The sequence below is a fragment of the Diaporthe batatas genome (genome assembly GCF_019321695.1).
Source record: "Diaporthe batatas strain CRI 302-4 chromosome Unknown Contig00009, whole genome shotgun sequence".
Lineage (NCBI taxonomy): Eukaryota > Fungi > Ascomycota > Sordariomycetes > Diaporthales > Diaporthaceae > Diaporthe > Diaporthe batatas.
Window position 1 is genome coordinate 692,590 of NW_025408556.1, and position 13,629 is coordinate 706,218.

At 54.6% G+C, this 13,629-nt stretch overlaps 6 protein-coding genes across 6 annotated transcripts; 3 read left to right on the top strand and 3 right to left on the bottom strand.

The window, feature by feature from the left end:
• Positions 1–189: 189 nt before the first annotated feature.
• KVR01_008350 (uncharacterized protein) lies at positions 190–2,311 on the top strand (the record flags this gene model as incomplete). Its single annotated transcript, XM_044783393.1, has 3 exons — positions 190–848; positions 917–1,352; positions 1,412–2,311. 3 exons carry the CDS (start codon positions 190–192, stop codon positions 2,309–2,311), a joined length of 1,995 nt encoding a protein of 664 aa, XP_044643328.1.
• A 433-nt stretch (positions 2,312–2,744) lies between these two features.
• KVR01_008262 (uncharacterized protein) lies at positions 2,745–6,181 on the top strand (the record flags this gene model as incomplete). Its single annotated transcript, XM_044782452.1, has 6 exons — positions 2,745–3,366; positions 3,435–4,206; positions 4,270–4,694; positions 4,784–5,011; positions 5,068–5,542; positions 5,756–6,181. The coding sequence occupies exons 1-6, from the start codon at positions 2,921–2,923 to the stop codon at positions 6,179–6,181; spliced, it is 2,772 nt and encodes a 923-aa protein (XP_044643240.1). The 5' UTR covers positions 2,745–2,920.
• A 120-nt stretch (positions 6,182–6,301) lies between these two features.
• On the bottom strand, positions 6,302–6,948 carry KVR01_008215 (uncharacterized protein; the record flags this gene model as incomplete). The annotated part of the gene is made up of 2 exons (XM_044789886.1): positions 6,302–6,733; positions 6,817–6,948. 2 exons carry the CDS (start codon positions 6,946–6,948, stop codon positions 6,302–6,304), a joined length of 564 nt encoding a protein of 187 aa, XP_044643193.1.
• Positions 6,949–7,657: 709 nt separating this feature from the next.
• On the top strand, positions 7,658–9,556 carry KVR01_007666 (uncharacterized protein). Its single transcript, XM_044788326.1, has 3 exons — positions 7,658–7,922; positions 7,985–8,423; positions 8,487–9,556. Exons 1-3 carry the CDS (start codon positions 7,867–7,869, stop codon positions 9,336–9,338), a joined length of 1,347 nt encoding a protein of 448 aa, XP_044642644.1. The 5' UTR covers positions 7,658–7,866; the 3' UTR covers positions 9,339–9,556.
• A 48-nt stretch (positions 9,557–9,604) lies between these two features.
• KVR01_007765 (uncharacterized protein) lies at positions 9,605–12,138 on the bottom strand (the record flags this gene model as incomplete). The annotated part of the gene is made up of 4 exons (XM_044785786.1): positions 9,605–9,771; positions 9,860–10,131; positions 10,191–10,258; positions 12,040–12,138. The coding sequence occupies 4 exons, from the start codon at positions 12,136–12,138 to the stop codon at positions 9,605–9,607; spliced, it is 606 nt and encodes a 201-aa protein (XP_044642743.1).
• Positions 12,139–12,248: 110 nt separating this feature from the next.
• KVR01_008040 (trans-hexaprenyltranstransferase) lies at positions 12,249–13,452 on the bottom strand (the record flags this gene model as incomplete). Its single annotated transcript, XM_044784498.1, has 2 exons — positions 12,249–12,410; positions 12,475–13,452. 2 exons carry the CDS (start codon positions 13,450–13,452, stop codon positions 12,249–12,251), a joined length of 1,140 nt encoding a protein of 379 aa, XP_044643018.1.
• Positions 13,453–13,629: the final 177 nt, after the last annotated feature.

Consider the following 13,629-nt stretch of genomic DNA (forward strand, 5'->3'; position numbering starts at 1 on the left):
TTTGCGGCATGGGTTCTAGTGTGTAAGCTGCCGTGCGGTGGAAGTAAGGGAGCGGTTTGTCTATCATGGAGTGCTGCTGCTCTTGATAAAGGCTCTAGTGGCCCTACCCGGGCCTTAAGGCTTCCCCAAACTACTTCATAATCAGTATTCCTGGGTCATATTCTGCCTTCAAAAGGTACCTAGGTAGCAATGGACCCGCCGCAACAGTACGCCCAGCCATACCAGGCACAGTCACGGCATGCCCGCTTCCCCAGCGACGGTAGCAGGAGTGACCAGAGTGACGATACAGTCTTCGGTGGGCTCACCGCTTACGACCCAGCTGCAATTTATTTAAACTCGGAGTACCACACTCCAAAAGCCAACAATATCGTCGAGAACACGGCCATCGTCGACGATGCAGCAACACCGGGACTGCAGGCACGCAATGCGACCTTCGGATCTGACGATATCTCGAAGGAATCGAAATCTGGAACAAAGTACAGCAGGTTGTCCTCGTCGTCAAAACTAAAGAACATCAGGGTGCCCCGGAAGACAGGCAGCTGGTTCTGGGAGGTTGTGGCCACCATATTCGCAATCGGAGCCGTCGCGAGCATCATCGCCCTCCTCGCCCGCTATGAGGGACAGCCACTGCCGAAATGGCCCTACGCAATTACGCTGAACGCTTTGATCGCTGTCCTCACCACGGTCGCCAACGCAGCCATGGCAGTGCCTTTGTCGAGCGGACTGGGCCAACTCAAGTGGGAGAGGATGAAGAACAACTATGCTCGGTTAGTGGATATGGAGGTTCTCGACGAGGCGAGTCGAGGGGCATGGGGAGCTATCAATATGCTAGTGAGACTCCGTGGTGGGTAAGTTGTCGCCGGAGCTAGGCACTGGTCCTCCGTTGTGCGTCTGGCTGACAACACGCGCCTCGCAGACTACATGGCTCGCTTGGTGCTGTAGCGGTCATCGTGGCCCTCTTCCTATCTCCTTTCGCGCAGCAGGTGGTTGTCTATCGCACCCTCCCACAGAAGTCTGAAGCAGGGGCAACAAACTACCGAGCCATGAATTTCACTGTTGCTTTGCCAAGTGTCGACTCGACGGTGCCCTTTGTCCCGGTTCTTCCAATCAAGTCTGCTGTCTACAATGGACTTTTTGCGGAGAACAACAAGCCTTGGACCAGTCTTCCTGTCAGCTGTGAGACTGGCAACTGTACATGGGAGCCGTTCGATACTCTCGCGGTCTGCAACACCTGCACCGATATGACTCCTTTTCTTCAACGTGACTGTGCAACCGGCGATGACGATTGTGGATGGAAGTTGATGTCGGGCCCAGTGTTGCAAGGTGGTCATGTCTTCAGCATGACTTCTCAAGCAAGTTATCCTCAATAATTGAACCCTGAGTCTGGACGGACACTGACTTTTTGACATAGTTTCTGTCAACGGAGGGTGGAGCGCCATGGTCAAACATCATGAAGTTGACGTTCATGGGCACTGAGAGCAACACCGCCGAGGCGGGTAACACGCAGCCGTGGGCTCGCCAGTGTGTCCTGAGCGCTTGCGTGCAGACGATCAAGTCTCAGATCATCAACGGCAACCTGGTCGAAAACGTCACCCACACAGTCGAGAACAAGACGGTGGTGGCGTCCAAGAACTCCATGTCCGAGCTGGCCCCAATTGTTGTCACAGCACATAACACCACATCCCCAGCCACAGAGTACCTGCTCTCGGCCGAGGCCATGCTCGGGACGCAGACATGGTTTGCACAGCTGTTCGCGAACGGGTCGGCCACCCGGACTGACTCGGCCATCAACAAGACACTCAAGTCCCCCGATGATGCCCCCATAGCCGTCAACCTCACGGTGGGCATCTCGTCGGGGGCCACCTTCTTCGACACGGACATTGTGCAAGCTTTCTACTGGAACTACTACGAGTACCCGCACGGCCTCGACATGCTCATGGACGACCTGAGCGTGTCCCTGACCGTGGCATTTCGCAGCCTCTGGGGCTCCGAGGCCGTGAACGGGACCGCGTTCCGGAATGAGTCGTTCGTCTTCGTGCGCTGGGGCTTCATAACCCCGCTGGTACTCTCGGTCGCCCTGACGGCGGCGTTCCTTGCGCAGGCAGTGTACCGCAGCTGGAGAAGTGACGCCAAGCTGTGGAAGAGTAGTGTGTTGGCAGTGTTGTTCCATGGGCTGGAGCCTGATGTCAGAGAGAGGTTCGATGAGGTGGGCGAATTCGAGTTACAGCGTCAGATTGCTAGAGATGTCAAGGTGAGGCTGGATGAGGAGGTTGCTGCGGGCGGGTTGCTACGGGCTCAGCGCGTGTACTGAGACATTTTGGTTCATGATTTTGGCGATTCTGCATAAGAATGAGATGAAAGCCCCTAAAAAGGCGACATGAGGGTACTCAGGCGATGTGCAAGTCCACACAAGCTGTCAATTAACTGTACTAGTAATGGATTACTGACAGTAATAATAAGCAGTGTCCATCCGGCAGAATCGGACCGCGGCTCTTTATTCGCCAGCCTATACCACAGCTTTCTGCTTGCTTCTTTCTGTTGTGACTGATTTGACCGAAAAGAAGGAAGTTTCTATTTGCGCCCTAATGCCCAAAGGCGGGAGACAATCATCCAGGCGTTCCTGCGTTCGAAGTAGAAGTAGGGGTGTGCTGCACCTACCCCTAGGCGCGTGGATCGGCAGGTGCGTGGGGCATTGCCTACGTCAGGGGATGAATGTCCCATGCATGTTTTCGACGCGTCGCGCGACTCGCCTTCCAAAGGCTTTGACAGCATGCTCAAATTCCCACCTTTTGAAATCACCAAAAGATAACAAAGGTGTACTCTCAGATCCTCCTCACCCATAATACCATTCACTAGTCTCCCCCATCCCCCATCTGCTCTTCCACTTGCTTGTCCTTCCCGCCGTTTGACCGGTCTGAGCATGGAGCCGTGGGAGTCGGAGACCGAGCTTGGATCAGACGAATCCGGCAGCGACGACGAGACCACACCACCATCTGGAGCCGGAGCAGTTGTTGCTCAGAGCTCCGAGACAATGGGTTCCAAGAAGTGGAAGAATGAATTCTTCGAAAAGCTCGGCAACATCAAAACCTTTGGTGATTTCGCTTGCTCTACTCGTTACCCTCAGCACATTAATCCAGGCCTCGAAGTCGCGGGCTCACTGATACCTCTTCCTCTGGTGGAACGCGACGCGAGCACGATCAAGAGCAAAAGTGAACAAGCTCCGTTTGGACGCGGTGACGACACGGTTGTCGATGAATCCGTGAGAAAGACATGGCAGCTAGACGCGGGCCGCTTCCGCTGTTCGAATCCGGCCTGGGCTGCTTTCCTCGACACCGTCCTACGCGAGACTGTGCAGAAACTTGGCATGTATGTCACATTCGAGTCGGTTTCTGACTTCCCTAGCCTTCCGCCCAGTCTGTCTAATGCTGTCTCAGGCCAAAGAGCGTCCGAGCTGTACCATGGAAGCTGTTGTTGTACGAAGAGGGGTCGTTCTTCAGGCCTCACAAGGATTCTGAGAAATCGCCAGGGATGATAGGCACGCTCGTCATCTCCCTTCCTTCCAGGCATGAGGGTGGCGAGGTCCATCTTTCTCATTGCAACAAGCGCCACATTTTTGCAACCTCGCACTTTTCAGAGTTTGAACTTGCAGCCCTCGCCTGGTATTCCGATGTCACGCACGAAATCAGACCCATAGCATCCGGATATCGGCTTGTCATGACCTACAACCTCGTCCAGCCGAGTGGCCCCACTCCTTCCCCCGGCCTGTTCGTAGAGCAACAAAACCAGCTGCGAGGTCTCTTGCGGCAGTGGAGGTCTGCAATGCCCTCGAAGTCGAAAATGATCTTCCGAATGGAGCACAAATATTCCGAGTCATCTCTCTCACTCCAGAACATGAAAGGGCGCGATGCACAAATTATTCGATGCCTAAAGCAAGCTTGCCATGAAACCGGATTCTATCTACTCTTAGCTTTGATGACCATGACGGAGACCGAGCCAGACGCTTACGAAGGCGACGACGACGAGGAAACCCTCCAGCTGGACTACGTTGCGACTCTTGACGGAAGCTGTATTACGAGATCCGTCGATGTCGAGTTGAGCGAGATTCTGGGGCCTGACCCTTACAAAGACAGGGCGGCGGACAGTGAAGACGAAGGTGATTTCACTGGCAATGAGAGCGCACCGTCGGAATTTCGATATCATGATTCTGTGAGTCTGGTTGTGGTGGTCCTGGGCCACAGGATCTGGTCACCACCACTAACACACTAACAGGCAATTTTGATTGTCCCTCACAAGGGCCTTGTTGACCTGGTCAAAACACCGCAGTGTTCTGTTGAAAATTTGATCCAGATGGTATGTTTCTCTCCGGCTGCTTCACCGGAAGGTCCTGCTGGTAGGAATGAAGTGGTTGCTTTCCTCGCAAGTCTATTGGAGAACTTCGGGCCATCAATCAACGAAGAAGCACGTCTACTCAACATGATCCTCAGAGCATGCAGACTTTGGTCGTCTCAGTCACTCTACAACAAAGCTATGAGGAGAGCTGTGATGGAGGCTCAGCGCAGAACTCGATACTATCTATCCCACTCGTCCTTCATGGCCCCTCGCACAAGATCCCCCACTGCGGAAATATCCGAGGCACTTTCTAAATTTGTTAATGAGTTTTTCTCGAATCCCACGGGTCAAGATTGGGACCAGTGGTAAGTTGGATGGATGTTCACTTCAAGTCGTGCTGCCTTGCCAAAATGGTTGTTATTCTTTCTGGCTGACATTATGTACCTGTACTTAGCCTGGGAGAGTTGGTTCAAGGCCTCGATCCCGCGTCTCTGAATGCAGCACTCAACGCCATCCAAGAGCGACTCAGGCCCAAGGAGCTGAAAGAATCTTTCGAAGACTGGCGGTCTTCTGTCGAAAGCAACAAGTTTGAGACCAAAGATTCCTTGACGGCAGTTGATCTCCCATTTATTTTGGACCTGATTCAATCGCATTCCAAAGACGACGAGTGGATTGCCAATCGGTGAGTGATAGCATGGCTCATCATTGAACAACACAACACTGACGCAAGCATTTGAGACTTCTTCCAAAGCTGTCTGAACAGGCTGAAAAGCCGCTTCTCTATGCGCTTCTTCACAAACTCTCCGCCGAAAAGGGCTTTTCTGCACTCAAGAACACATCCTCTGTAGCAAGACGTCTGTTCGAGGCCACGTTCCCGAAGTTACATGTTGAAATTGGTGATTTGGAAGACAAATCGCAGCGATCACCGCAAGGGTCCAGCAATTTCGGCGGGGCCTCGGACAGGAACAACATCACGAGCAGTGTGACTGGATTCACGAACCTGCTTGAGAACTGTTTCATGAACGGTGTGGGGACGAACGGCCTGAGAGACCGTGGCATGGTGTTATTGAGGAAAAGCCACGAGAGTCTATCCGAGGCCTTTGGACGTTTGCCACCAAAGGGCTCCAAACGAGACAACGCCACCGGATTGCGGCCCTGGGGCGTCCCAGTTGTGACGGAGCGGGCACCGGGCGAAGAATTACTTGTGGATCTTGTCGTTGTCATGCACAAGTATCAACTCGTCGATCCGCCTGCTTTTGTGAGAGATTTGTTCTTGCTACTGTTCACAAGATATATTCTGCCGGACCAGCCGAAAAGTCCACCGCAAAAACCAGGCACATGGAGCCACAAGCCGCGTTTCTGCTACAAACACGATCCTTCTCGTGACAAGATTCACGGCACCTGTCATCTATGTGCACTCATTCAGGATTTCATCCGCGCGCCAGATCAGGTCAAGGGACGTTTCTCCTATGGCAAGGAGATTCGGCGGCATCTCGAGTCTGTCCTCCCCAGCATACACTACAGGTGCGCAACAGATACGACGAGCGGCAAGGGCAACTGCCACACCCTAGTTGTGACCAAGATCGGCAAGGATACTGAATACAAGGAGGAGATGAGGGTGTATGAAGATAAGATGCGACTATATGAGAAGAGACTCTTGAGTTTCCGTCAGCCAATCGTGCGAAGACTTCTTGGCAACGAGACTTACCAGTCACTGATCATGGTTGACTCCGCGCCGTACGACGCGTCTACTACTAGTGTGCCGTCTAAGAGAAGTGCTGGTGAGAGCCAAGACCAGCCTGCATCAACCAGGCAACGGACAGAAGAGGTCGTTGACTTGACCGAAGAATAATCACTCGTGTACAAAATGTACATACACATATCATTGGCTTCTCAGTTGGCGTTCATGTAATCATTTGCTCGAACACTCGCCATTGAATGCCCTCGCGAAATTTGCTCGCTATTGTGAAAATCAATCGGCTAATATCTGCCTCACGTATTTCACCGCATCCGCCTCTATCTCCTCGACAGGCCGATCGACATTGAGGGTATGGACGTCCTTCTCATCCACACCTGGCGGCTCCAGGCTCTCGAACTGAGAGTGCACTAGGTTGCTCCCAGCAAAGTGTCCCCTGCGCTCCGCTGCCCGCTTCGTGAGGACCTCCTCTGGTGCGTCGAGATAGACAAAGCGGACGCGCAGGTTCTGCGCCTGGTCCGAGCCCTCGCGCAGGATGTCGCGATAGTGACGCTTCAGCGCTGAGCATGTCATGACGAGGTGTCTTGATGTCGCCCCTGGAGGGTGCATCGTCTCGTGGTCGCGGAGGGCCTCGAGCCAGCCCTGGCGGTCCTCGTCGGTGAGGGCGTAGCCGAGGTGCATCTTTTCGACGTTGGCTTTGGGATGGAACTTAGCGGGAACCATGGTTAGCTTGAGGGGTCCCTAGGAGCGATTCCCGGCGGCGGATGAGAGGAGGGTCATTTGTTTCGTACGTCGTCACCTTCGAGGAAGGTCAGGTTTAAGCTGTCGGCCACGTGCTTTGCAATCGTCGACTTGCCGCATGCCGTGGCACCCGTGAAGAAGACGACGTACCGCGGCCGTTCTGCTGTTGGCTTCTCGCCCATGATTATCGACGGCGCGTAAACCAATGGCACTGAGTGTTTCACCTCGCAGATTTTGATATGTCCCTAAGTCTGTAATCGAGCTAGACAACGCCCAGCACGCGTGAACTTGGCCATGACGTACGTAGGTGCGAGTACCGGATGGCCCGGTGGATCCGTCATTGTTAGCTCATCCCGGCTCATTGGGACTGGAGCAGAGACTTGACACAAAGCCAGCTCCAGCAGAAACCTGACATCTCTCACATGGAGGCAATGGGAGACTTTTCGCAGGCCGCTTAACTGAGCTGAAGAGCAACCAATCGATTACTCTGTGCAACCCCCTCCCCCCCGAAGCTGCCAAGCCGGGCCTAGCCGTTGACATGCGTTTTGCCAAGATGAAATCGGGTGGATCCTGAACACTGTAATTGGCATTGGACAGCTTCGGTGTGACCTCCCTTCGATGGGAGCGAGCACTTGAGGAGATACGTGACAGCCTGAGGCCTGATTCTAGGCATTGCATTGAAGCTAGCCTGCACCTAGCTGTTTCGCTAACTACGAGATTTCTCTCAGAGTTGGTTGATTGGCAAGGGCAGGCCTTTGACCAGGGGACAATGACGTGGTGCCTGACATCATGGCAACGTCGGGGCGAGTTCAGCGCTCGTCCCCGTCACTAATTGATGCATAGCCGACCTAGAGCGCGCCGGTGGCCAGGAACATATGTCCCTGGTGCGACGAACCGTCAAGCCCACCCTTCCGGATCGATCTATTTAAGCCCAGAAAGCTTGGCGCCCGTGATTACGACTTGTACATGTCCTGCTATTCACCTATAGCTCGTGGATAAGTGAGATCTTAGACGAAGAAGCACTGTAAACTTCAAAGTTGCACAGCTGTCCCATCTTGACCACCAACGTTGGCTCAACAGCACAATCCACCGCCGTCAACATGGTCCTACAGCACGGAGACGAGCATCAAATCCCAGATGACCATAAGATCCATAAGTTGGTCGACCCCCTCTCTCCCTACCCGCCTCGTCGTGAACTAGACCTCTGACTGCTTCCAGAAAGGGCGCCTGGCTGCCTGCGGACAGCCGTGTCCACAAGGAGTGGCTGAACCGGCAGGTTGAGCACGTCGACCAGAATCCCAAAGAGCTCATCCCGGTGCTGCAAGAGTTCAAGAACTTCATCGAGTCGAACCCGCGCATCCGTATGCTCTTCACCCAGATGTGGGACGAGATCCCCCAGAAGAAGCCCTACAACAAGGACCCCACAGGCCACAAGGCAATCAGGGATTATGGCCACATGCTCGCAGTCCTAAACCACGTCTTTTCGCGTGCGCCAGAGTGGACAGATGCCGCAGAGAACGTAGGCATGGTGGGTGTGCCCATGTGTGCTATTTTCGACTACGCCATGGCCACCCCGAGCGGCCACGCCGCTTTCTTGGACGTCGAGGTGAACAAGATGCTGAAGAAGGTTCTGAATGAGTGGGGAAAGTTCCTCCAGGTGCGTTCCCACTACTAAGTATTACTGTTGGGCGAGTATATCTGGTGCTGACGTCGTCTCTAGTCCCCCGAGTCGGCCCACGTGCTCGGCGACCACCGCCTCGGATGGTTTGGAGAACACGGCAGAAGGGACCTCATGCAGGTCGCAAACGCACCCCTCAAGACGGACCACAAGTTCGAAGACATGTACATCTGCGACCCAAGCAAGGACAAATACGGCTTCACCTCCTGGGACGACTTCTTCACCCGCAAGTTGCGAGAGGGCGCGAGACCGGTGGCCTCCCCCGACGACGACAACGTGATTGCGAATTGCTGCGAGTCGCGGCCCTACGCGGTCGAGCGTAACGTCAAGCTGCGAGACAAGTTCTGGATCAAGGGCCAGCCCTACTCCATAGCGGACATGCTGGCCAACGACCCGCTGTCGGAACAGTTCAAGAACGGCACAGTCTACCAGGCCTTCCTGTCGGCCCTCTCGTATCACAGGTGGCATGCGCCCGTCTCGGGGACGGTCAAGAAGGCGTATGTCGTGGACGGGACGTACTTTAGCGAGCCGCTGTATTCCGGCGGTGATATGAACAGCACCGAGGAACTGGCTCAGATCAAGCAGGGCATCTCGTCGGCGCAGGGCTACCTGTCCGCGTTGGCGGCCAGGGCAATCATCTTCATCGAGGCCGACAACCCCGCGATCGGGCTCATGGCGTTTATCGGCATCGGCATGGACGAGGTCAGCACCTGCGACATCACAGTCAAGGAGGGCCATCATATCAAGAAGGGCGACGAGACTGGCATGTTCCATTTTGGCGGCTCGACTCACTGCCTCATCTTCAGGCCCGGCGTCAATGTTGAGGGTTTCCCGGAGCCTGGCCGCAAGGAAAATGTGGCTGTGAGGAGTCAGGTGGCGGTTGTCAAATCTTAGATCGGTGATGTGAATTTGTCCATGGAACTTCAAAAGCGTGTTTTCTTGATTTAAGAGCTGTGCTGTCGGTTGCTATTGCTTGAAAATGTTATTATCCAATTGGCTGACCCGCCATGTTTGTATGTAAGATCCTGTCATTCGAATTAGAACGCACTCGAGACCGTCGCCAAATAAACCTGCATCCATTTACATGTCCCACACTTCGTAGTCACAACGCATACAGATGAAGTGATTCAGGGGTACACTTGAAGCATTCACATCAACTTTTACCAAAACGCTCCGTGAACGTCACGCCGCCTTGGACCGCCCAGCTTGGTAATATTTACTCCTTCCACCACTAGGGCTTGTCCAAGTCTCTGCGAAAGGTCCAGTAGATTTGTACTGGTCACCACGTTCGCCGGTGGTGCGTAATCCGGAGGGAATTGTTCCTTCTCTGTCCATACGCATCAACATATTGTTGTCACCGCACATGCGTGCCTCGTGTGCTGATGTCACGGGGTGGTTTTTGGACTGAAACTCACCAAAAAAGAACTGCACGGCAGCCTTGGGCGCAACACCAGTCTGCACGTCCCCGAACACCATGATGTACGCCACGGACTCGCCCGTGGTGAAGGCCTGGGCGAGCGGGGAGAGGCTGAACCCGGGGTTCGTCGCGTTCGAGGTGCGGATGCGGGCGGCCCGGCCCTTGGCGGAGGTGTTGACGCTGATGGTGTCCTCGGTCCACTGCGCGAGCGTCTCGTCGAATATCGTCTGGTTGAAGGGGTTCGGGTCGCCGAAGGCGGCGTCTTGCCGGCTGCTTTCGAACTCAGCGAATATCTGTCGCGCCAGGCATACATATAGGGGGCTACCCACCTCAAGCTGGCGTCGTGTTCCAGGATGTTGTGGCGCCCGAGGTCGGGCAGGGAGAATGTCGTGTTGTCCTTGGCCGGGTTGGTCTGGACGGCTGCGCGGAAGAGCAGCACGGACAGGCTCTCGTCCTGGTTCATGCCCTGCCGCATTGCGGTCACCAGGTCGGCCTGGGTGATGTTCTTGCCGCTGCGTGGTAGGAGGCCGTGGTTGGCTAGGGTATTCAAGCCGGGGCAGGGGCCTCGGACTGCATGTTTGAACAAGATTCAGTATCGTGTGTGTTGTTGTCGTTGGCACGCTCAACCTTAGAAGGCTGGCACTTACTATCGTCAGGCCCAGGAGGAGCAAATGCAGGTATCTGGGCCGAGACCAGCCCAGAAAACAGCAAGACTAATAACTTCATGTCTGTGGATAGACAGGAGTGCTGGAAAGTTGAGTAGTTGTCGATATGTGTGTGGTGTGAGGCGAGACATTCCGGAGACGTTGTCTATATACCTAGGTATCCGCACGGGAACATTGAAACACGCCCGAGGAAAACATTGGACTATTATGTCGGCAGTGCAAAGGATGTCAAAACAAAGCCATGGCCATCCGTTTCCCGGTTCCAATTCGACAGGAGTTTGTGTCATAAATGCGAAACGTCCCCTTCAGACGACATGTCGACGACCGAGCACAGCCCAATGCAACATCAGGCTGGAGCTTTCGAGGTCTGGATCAGTACTCTATTGTATGCCGAGGGGCAGGATTACAGACGAACACGTTTGTTCAGAGGGACCTGGGGGAAAGCTCAATGCGTGACAAGACCTCAAATGCGATTGGGGCAGACGTGCGTGTTGTAAGAGCAGGGATCCGCCCGAACCTTGGAAAGACTGGGAGCTTGGCAGGCGATCTACCTGGTTGCCGCCTTTGGTGTTTCGAGCCAACCAAACTCCCCTGCCGCTCATTTGTGGTTTTTTTGTTGTTCAGTCACCTGATACTTATCTTATAAATGGTCCAGATTTCATAAAGCGTTCGGATGAGATTACACGGATGTCTTCCAGACAAGGAGCTTGAGAGTTTTCATCATGGTTCTCGTTACACTGCACTACCACAATTGTTGGATTAGCTTGGCCATGTAGGCCTAATGCCTCGGTGAGTTGCTTGTCAATCGTACCTAGGTACGTTACGGGACTTGAGCTCACCGAGGTTCTGACTCCTCCAATGTCAATTTATTAGCGATTGCAACTCGGTTGGCGACATTTCTGGTCGACACTAGGATACTTTTACATGTTTCCCAGAAGCAAACCAATAATAAAGCTGGAATCATTTTGCAATTTTTAATCTTCAAAATATTCCTATGTTGAAATACATGAGGCAATAATAGGAGTAGATCAATATCTCGATATCCAGGTGATTTGAGAAAATCAATATATGGTAAAGGAGGCCTGTTTGTTCAGAAATTGGACGCGAGTAGCCACGTGAAATCGAGGCCCAGACAAATTGAGTGGAGCAGGTAGTAGGTTGACGAAGAAAAAGCATTTGTTGGCGAGCCTGACGTCTTACACCTTTTCGCCGAAGCCTCCTGAGTGGTACGGATGGCTCATCAGAGGTGTTTCACTGCAGAAGTAGGTGTTGGTGTCAATCAGCGGCTCAAACTTGTAGCCACTGCAGTGATTAAAGGCAAAGTCCACTGCCGTCTGCAAATGAAGCATCTCCAAGGTCCGTTTGATTCAATCCCAAGGCGGGAGTCGGTAATCAAGATGGTTGTTGAGCAGGAATATGCAGGTCTATGAATGCCCCGGGTGCCAAAAAGCACCTATCTCGATGCGTGATGATACACTCCATGGTTTCTTCCCGTCTACCCATACCGATATACACCTTTCATGCTTCTCCCAAAACCGCCAACCCATGAGCCCGTACAGTCCGTGTCGGAGGGGAGTCTACAGAGTTCCCTTGCTGGTATAGCCAGCGACATTGTACACCAGAGGCCAAAGCCCCGCCTTTTGTTCATCTCTAGTTTTCCTTGTTTTTGTACTTCGGGTGCTCGCTGAATTTGGCGCGCTAACAATGCTTCGTGTTCTTGATCTACTTCCGCCTCTTGATCGTCTTCACAGCCATCTCCACCAGCCCATCCTTGGCCTCGCTGTCAGGGAAATCACTGATGCTCTGGATGGCCTTCTCGGCGTAGTCCTCCGCCAATGCTCGCGTCTGGTTTATGCCGTCTGTCTCGAGGACAAGTTGTCGTGCCTTGGTGCAAGTGTCAGTATATCTCTACGCGTGCGCCTGATCCTCAGAGCATCAAGGTACTCACCCTCTGGACATCGCCCTCGCCGGCGAACTTCCTCCCAACCAACTCTCCCAGCTCCGGCCTCGTCTTCCACGCGAAGAGCAGCGGCGCGGTCGCAAGACCGAGCTCGAGATCCGCACCAGCCGGCTTCCCCAGGTCCGCCGCCGACAGCGTGTAGTCCAGCATGTCGTCGACCAGCTGGAACGCCAGGCCTAGGTTCTTGCCGTACGCGTAGGCCGCCTCGACGGTCTCGGCGCTCGCCCCGCCCAGCAGCGCCGAGGCGCGGCAGCTCTTGCTGATCAGCGACGCCGTCTTGAGGTAGGTCTTGTTGAGGTAGTAGCCGAGGGTGTCCTCGCTCCACTTGGGGCGGGCCTCGTCCTGGGCCGTGTTCTTGAGCTGCATGAACTCGCCCTCGACGAGGTTCGCGATGACGGTGGCCAGCAGCTCGACGACCTCGGCGTTGCGGAGGCGCGCCAGCGCGACGGACGCCCGCCCCAGGAGGAAGTCGCCCGCCAGGACGGCCATCTTGTTGCCGAACTCGAGGTTTGCGCTCGGGGAGCCGCGGCGCGACTCGGAGTGGTCGATTACGTCGTCGTGTAGCAGTGAGGCGGTGTGGATCAGCTCGGTGATCTCTGCCAGCCGCCGCTGCGAGGGGAGGATGTCTGTCTCGGATGTGGCGTCGGTCTCTGCGGGAGTCGGGGTTGGGGTGGATGGGTTCACGTCACGGAGTATGGAGAGAGGTGATAGGGAGGTGTTGATGGGTATTGATTGTATGGGAGAGGCATTTTGCTGGTTTGGCGGCGGCGTCGGGGCCTTGGGGCATAGGTATGTGGCTCGCGACATGAGCAGGACGATCAAGGGGCGCATATGCTTCCCTTCGGCCTGGGTGTAGTACTTTGCGACTCGGTCGAGCGAAGGGTGCCCTGACCCAAGAAGATTGCGAATGTTCCCGGTCAGGAACTTCATCTCCTTTGCGACTACCCTCAGGGGGTCGATGCTCATGTCGCTGGGCTTCCCTCGCGAAATCGCATTACTGACGGCGTTCTTGGCCACGGCGACAGCTGCGCCAAAGGCCGAGGATCTCGGGTCCGTAGAGTGGTACAGGGCTCGTTGGTTCCATCTTATCCTCACGTCCAGCTCCTGTGTCCGTATGCCTTGCGCACATCGTGCATGTCGTGA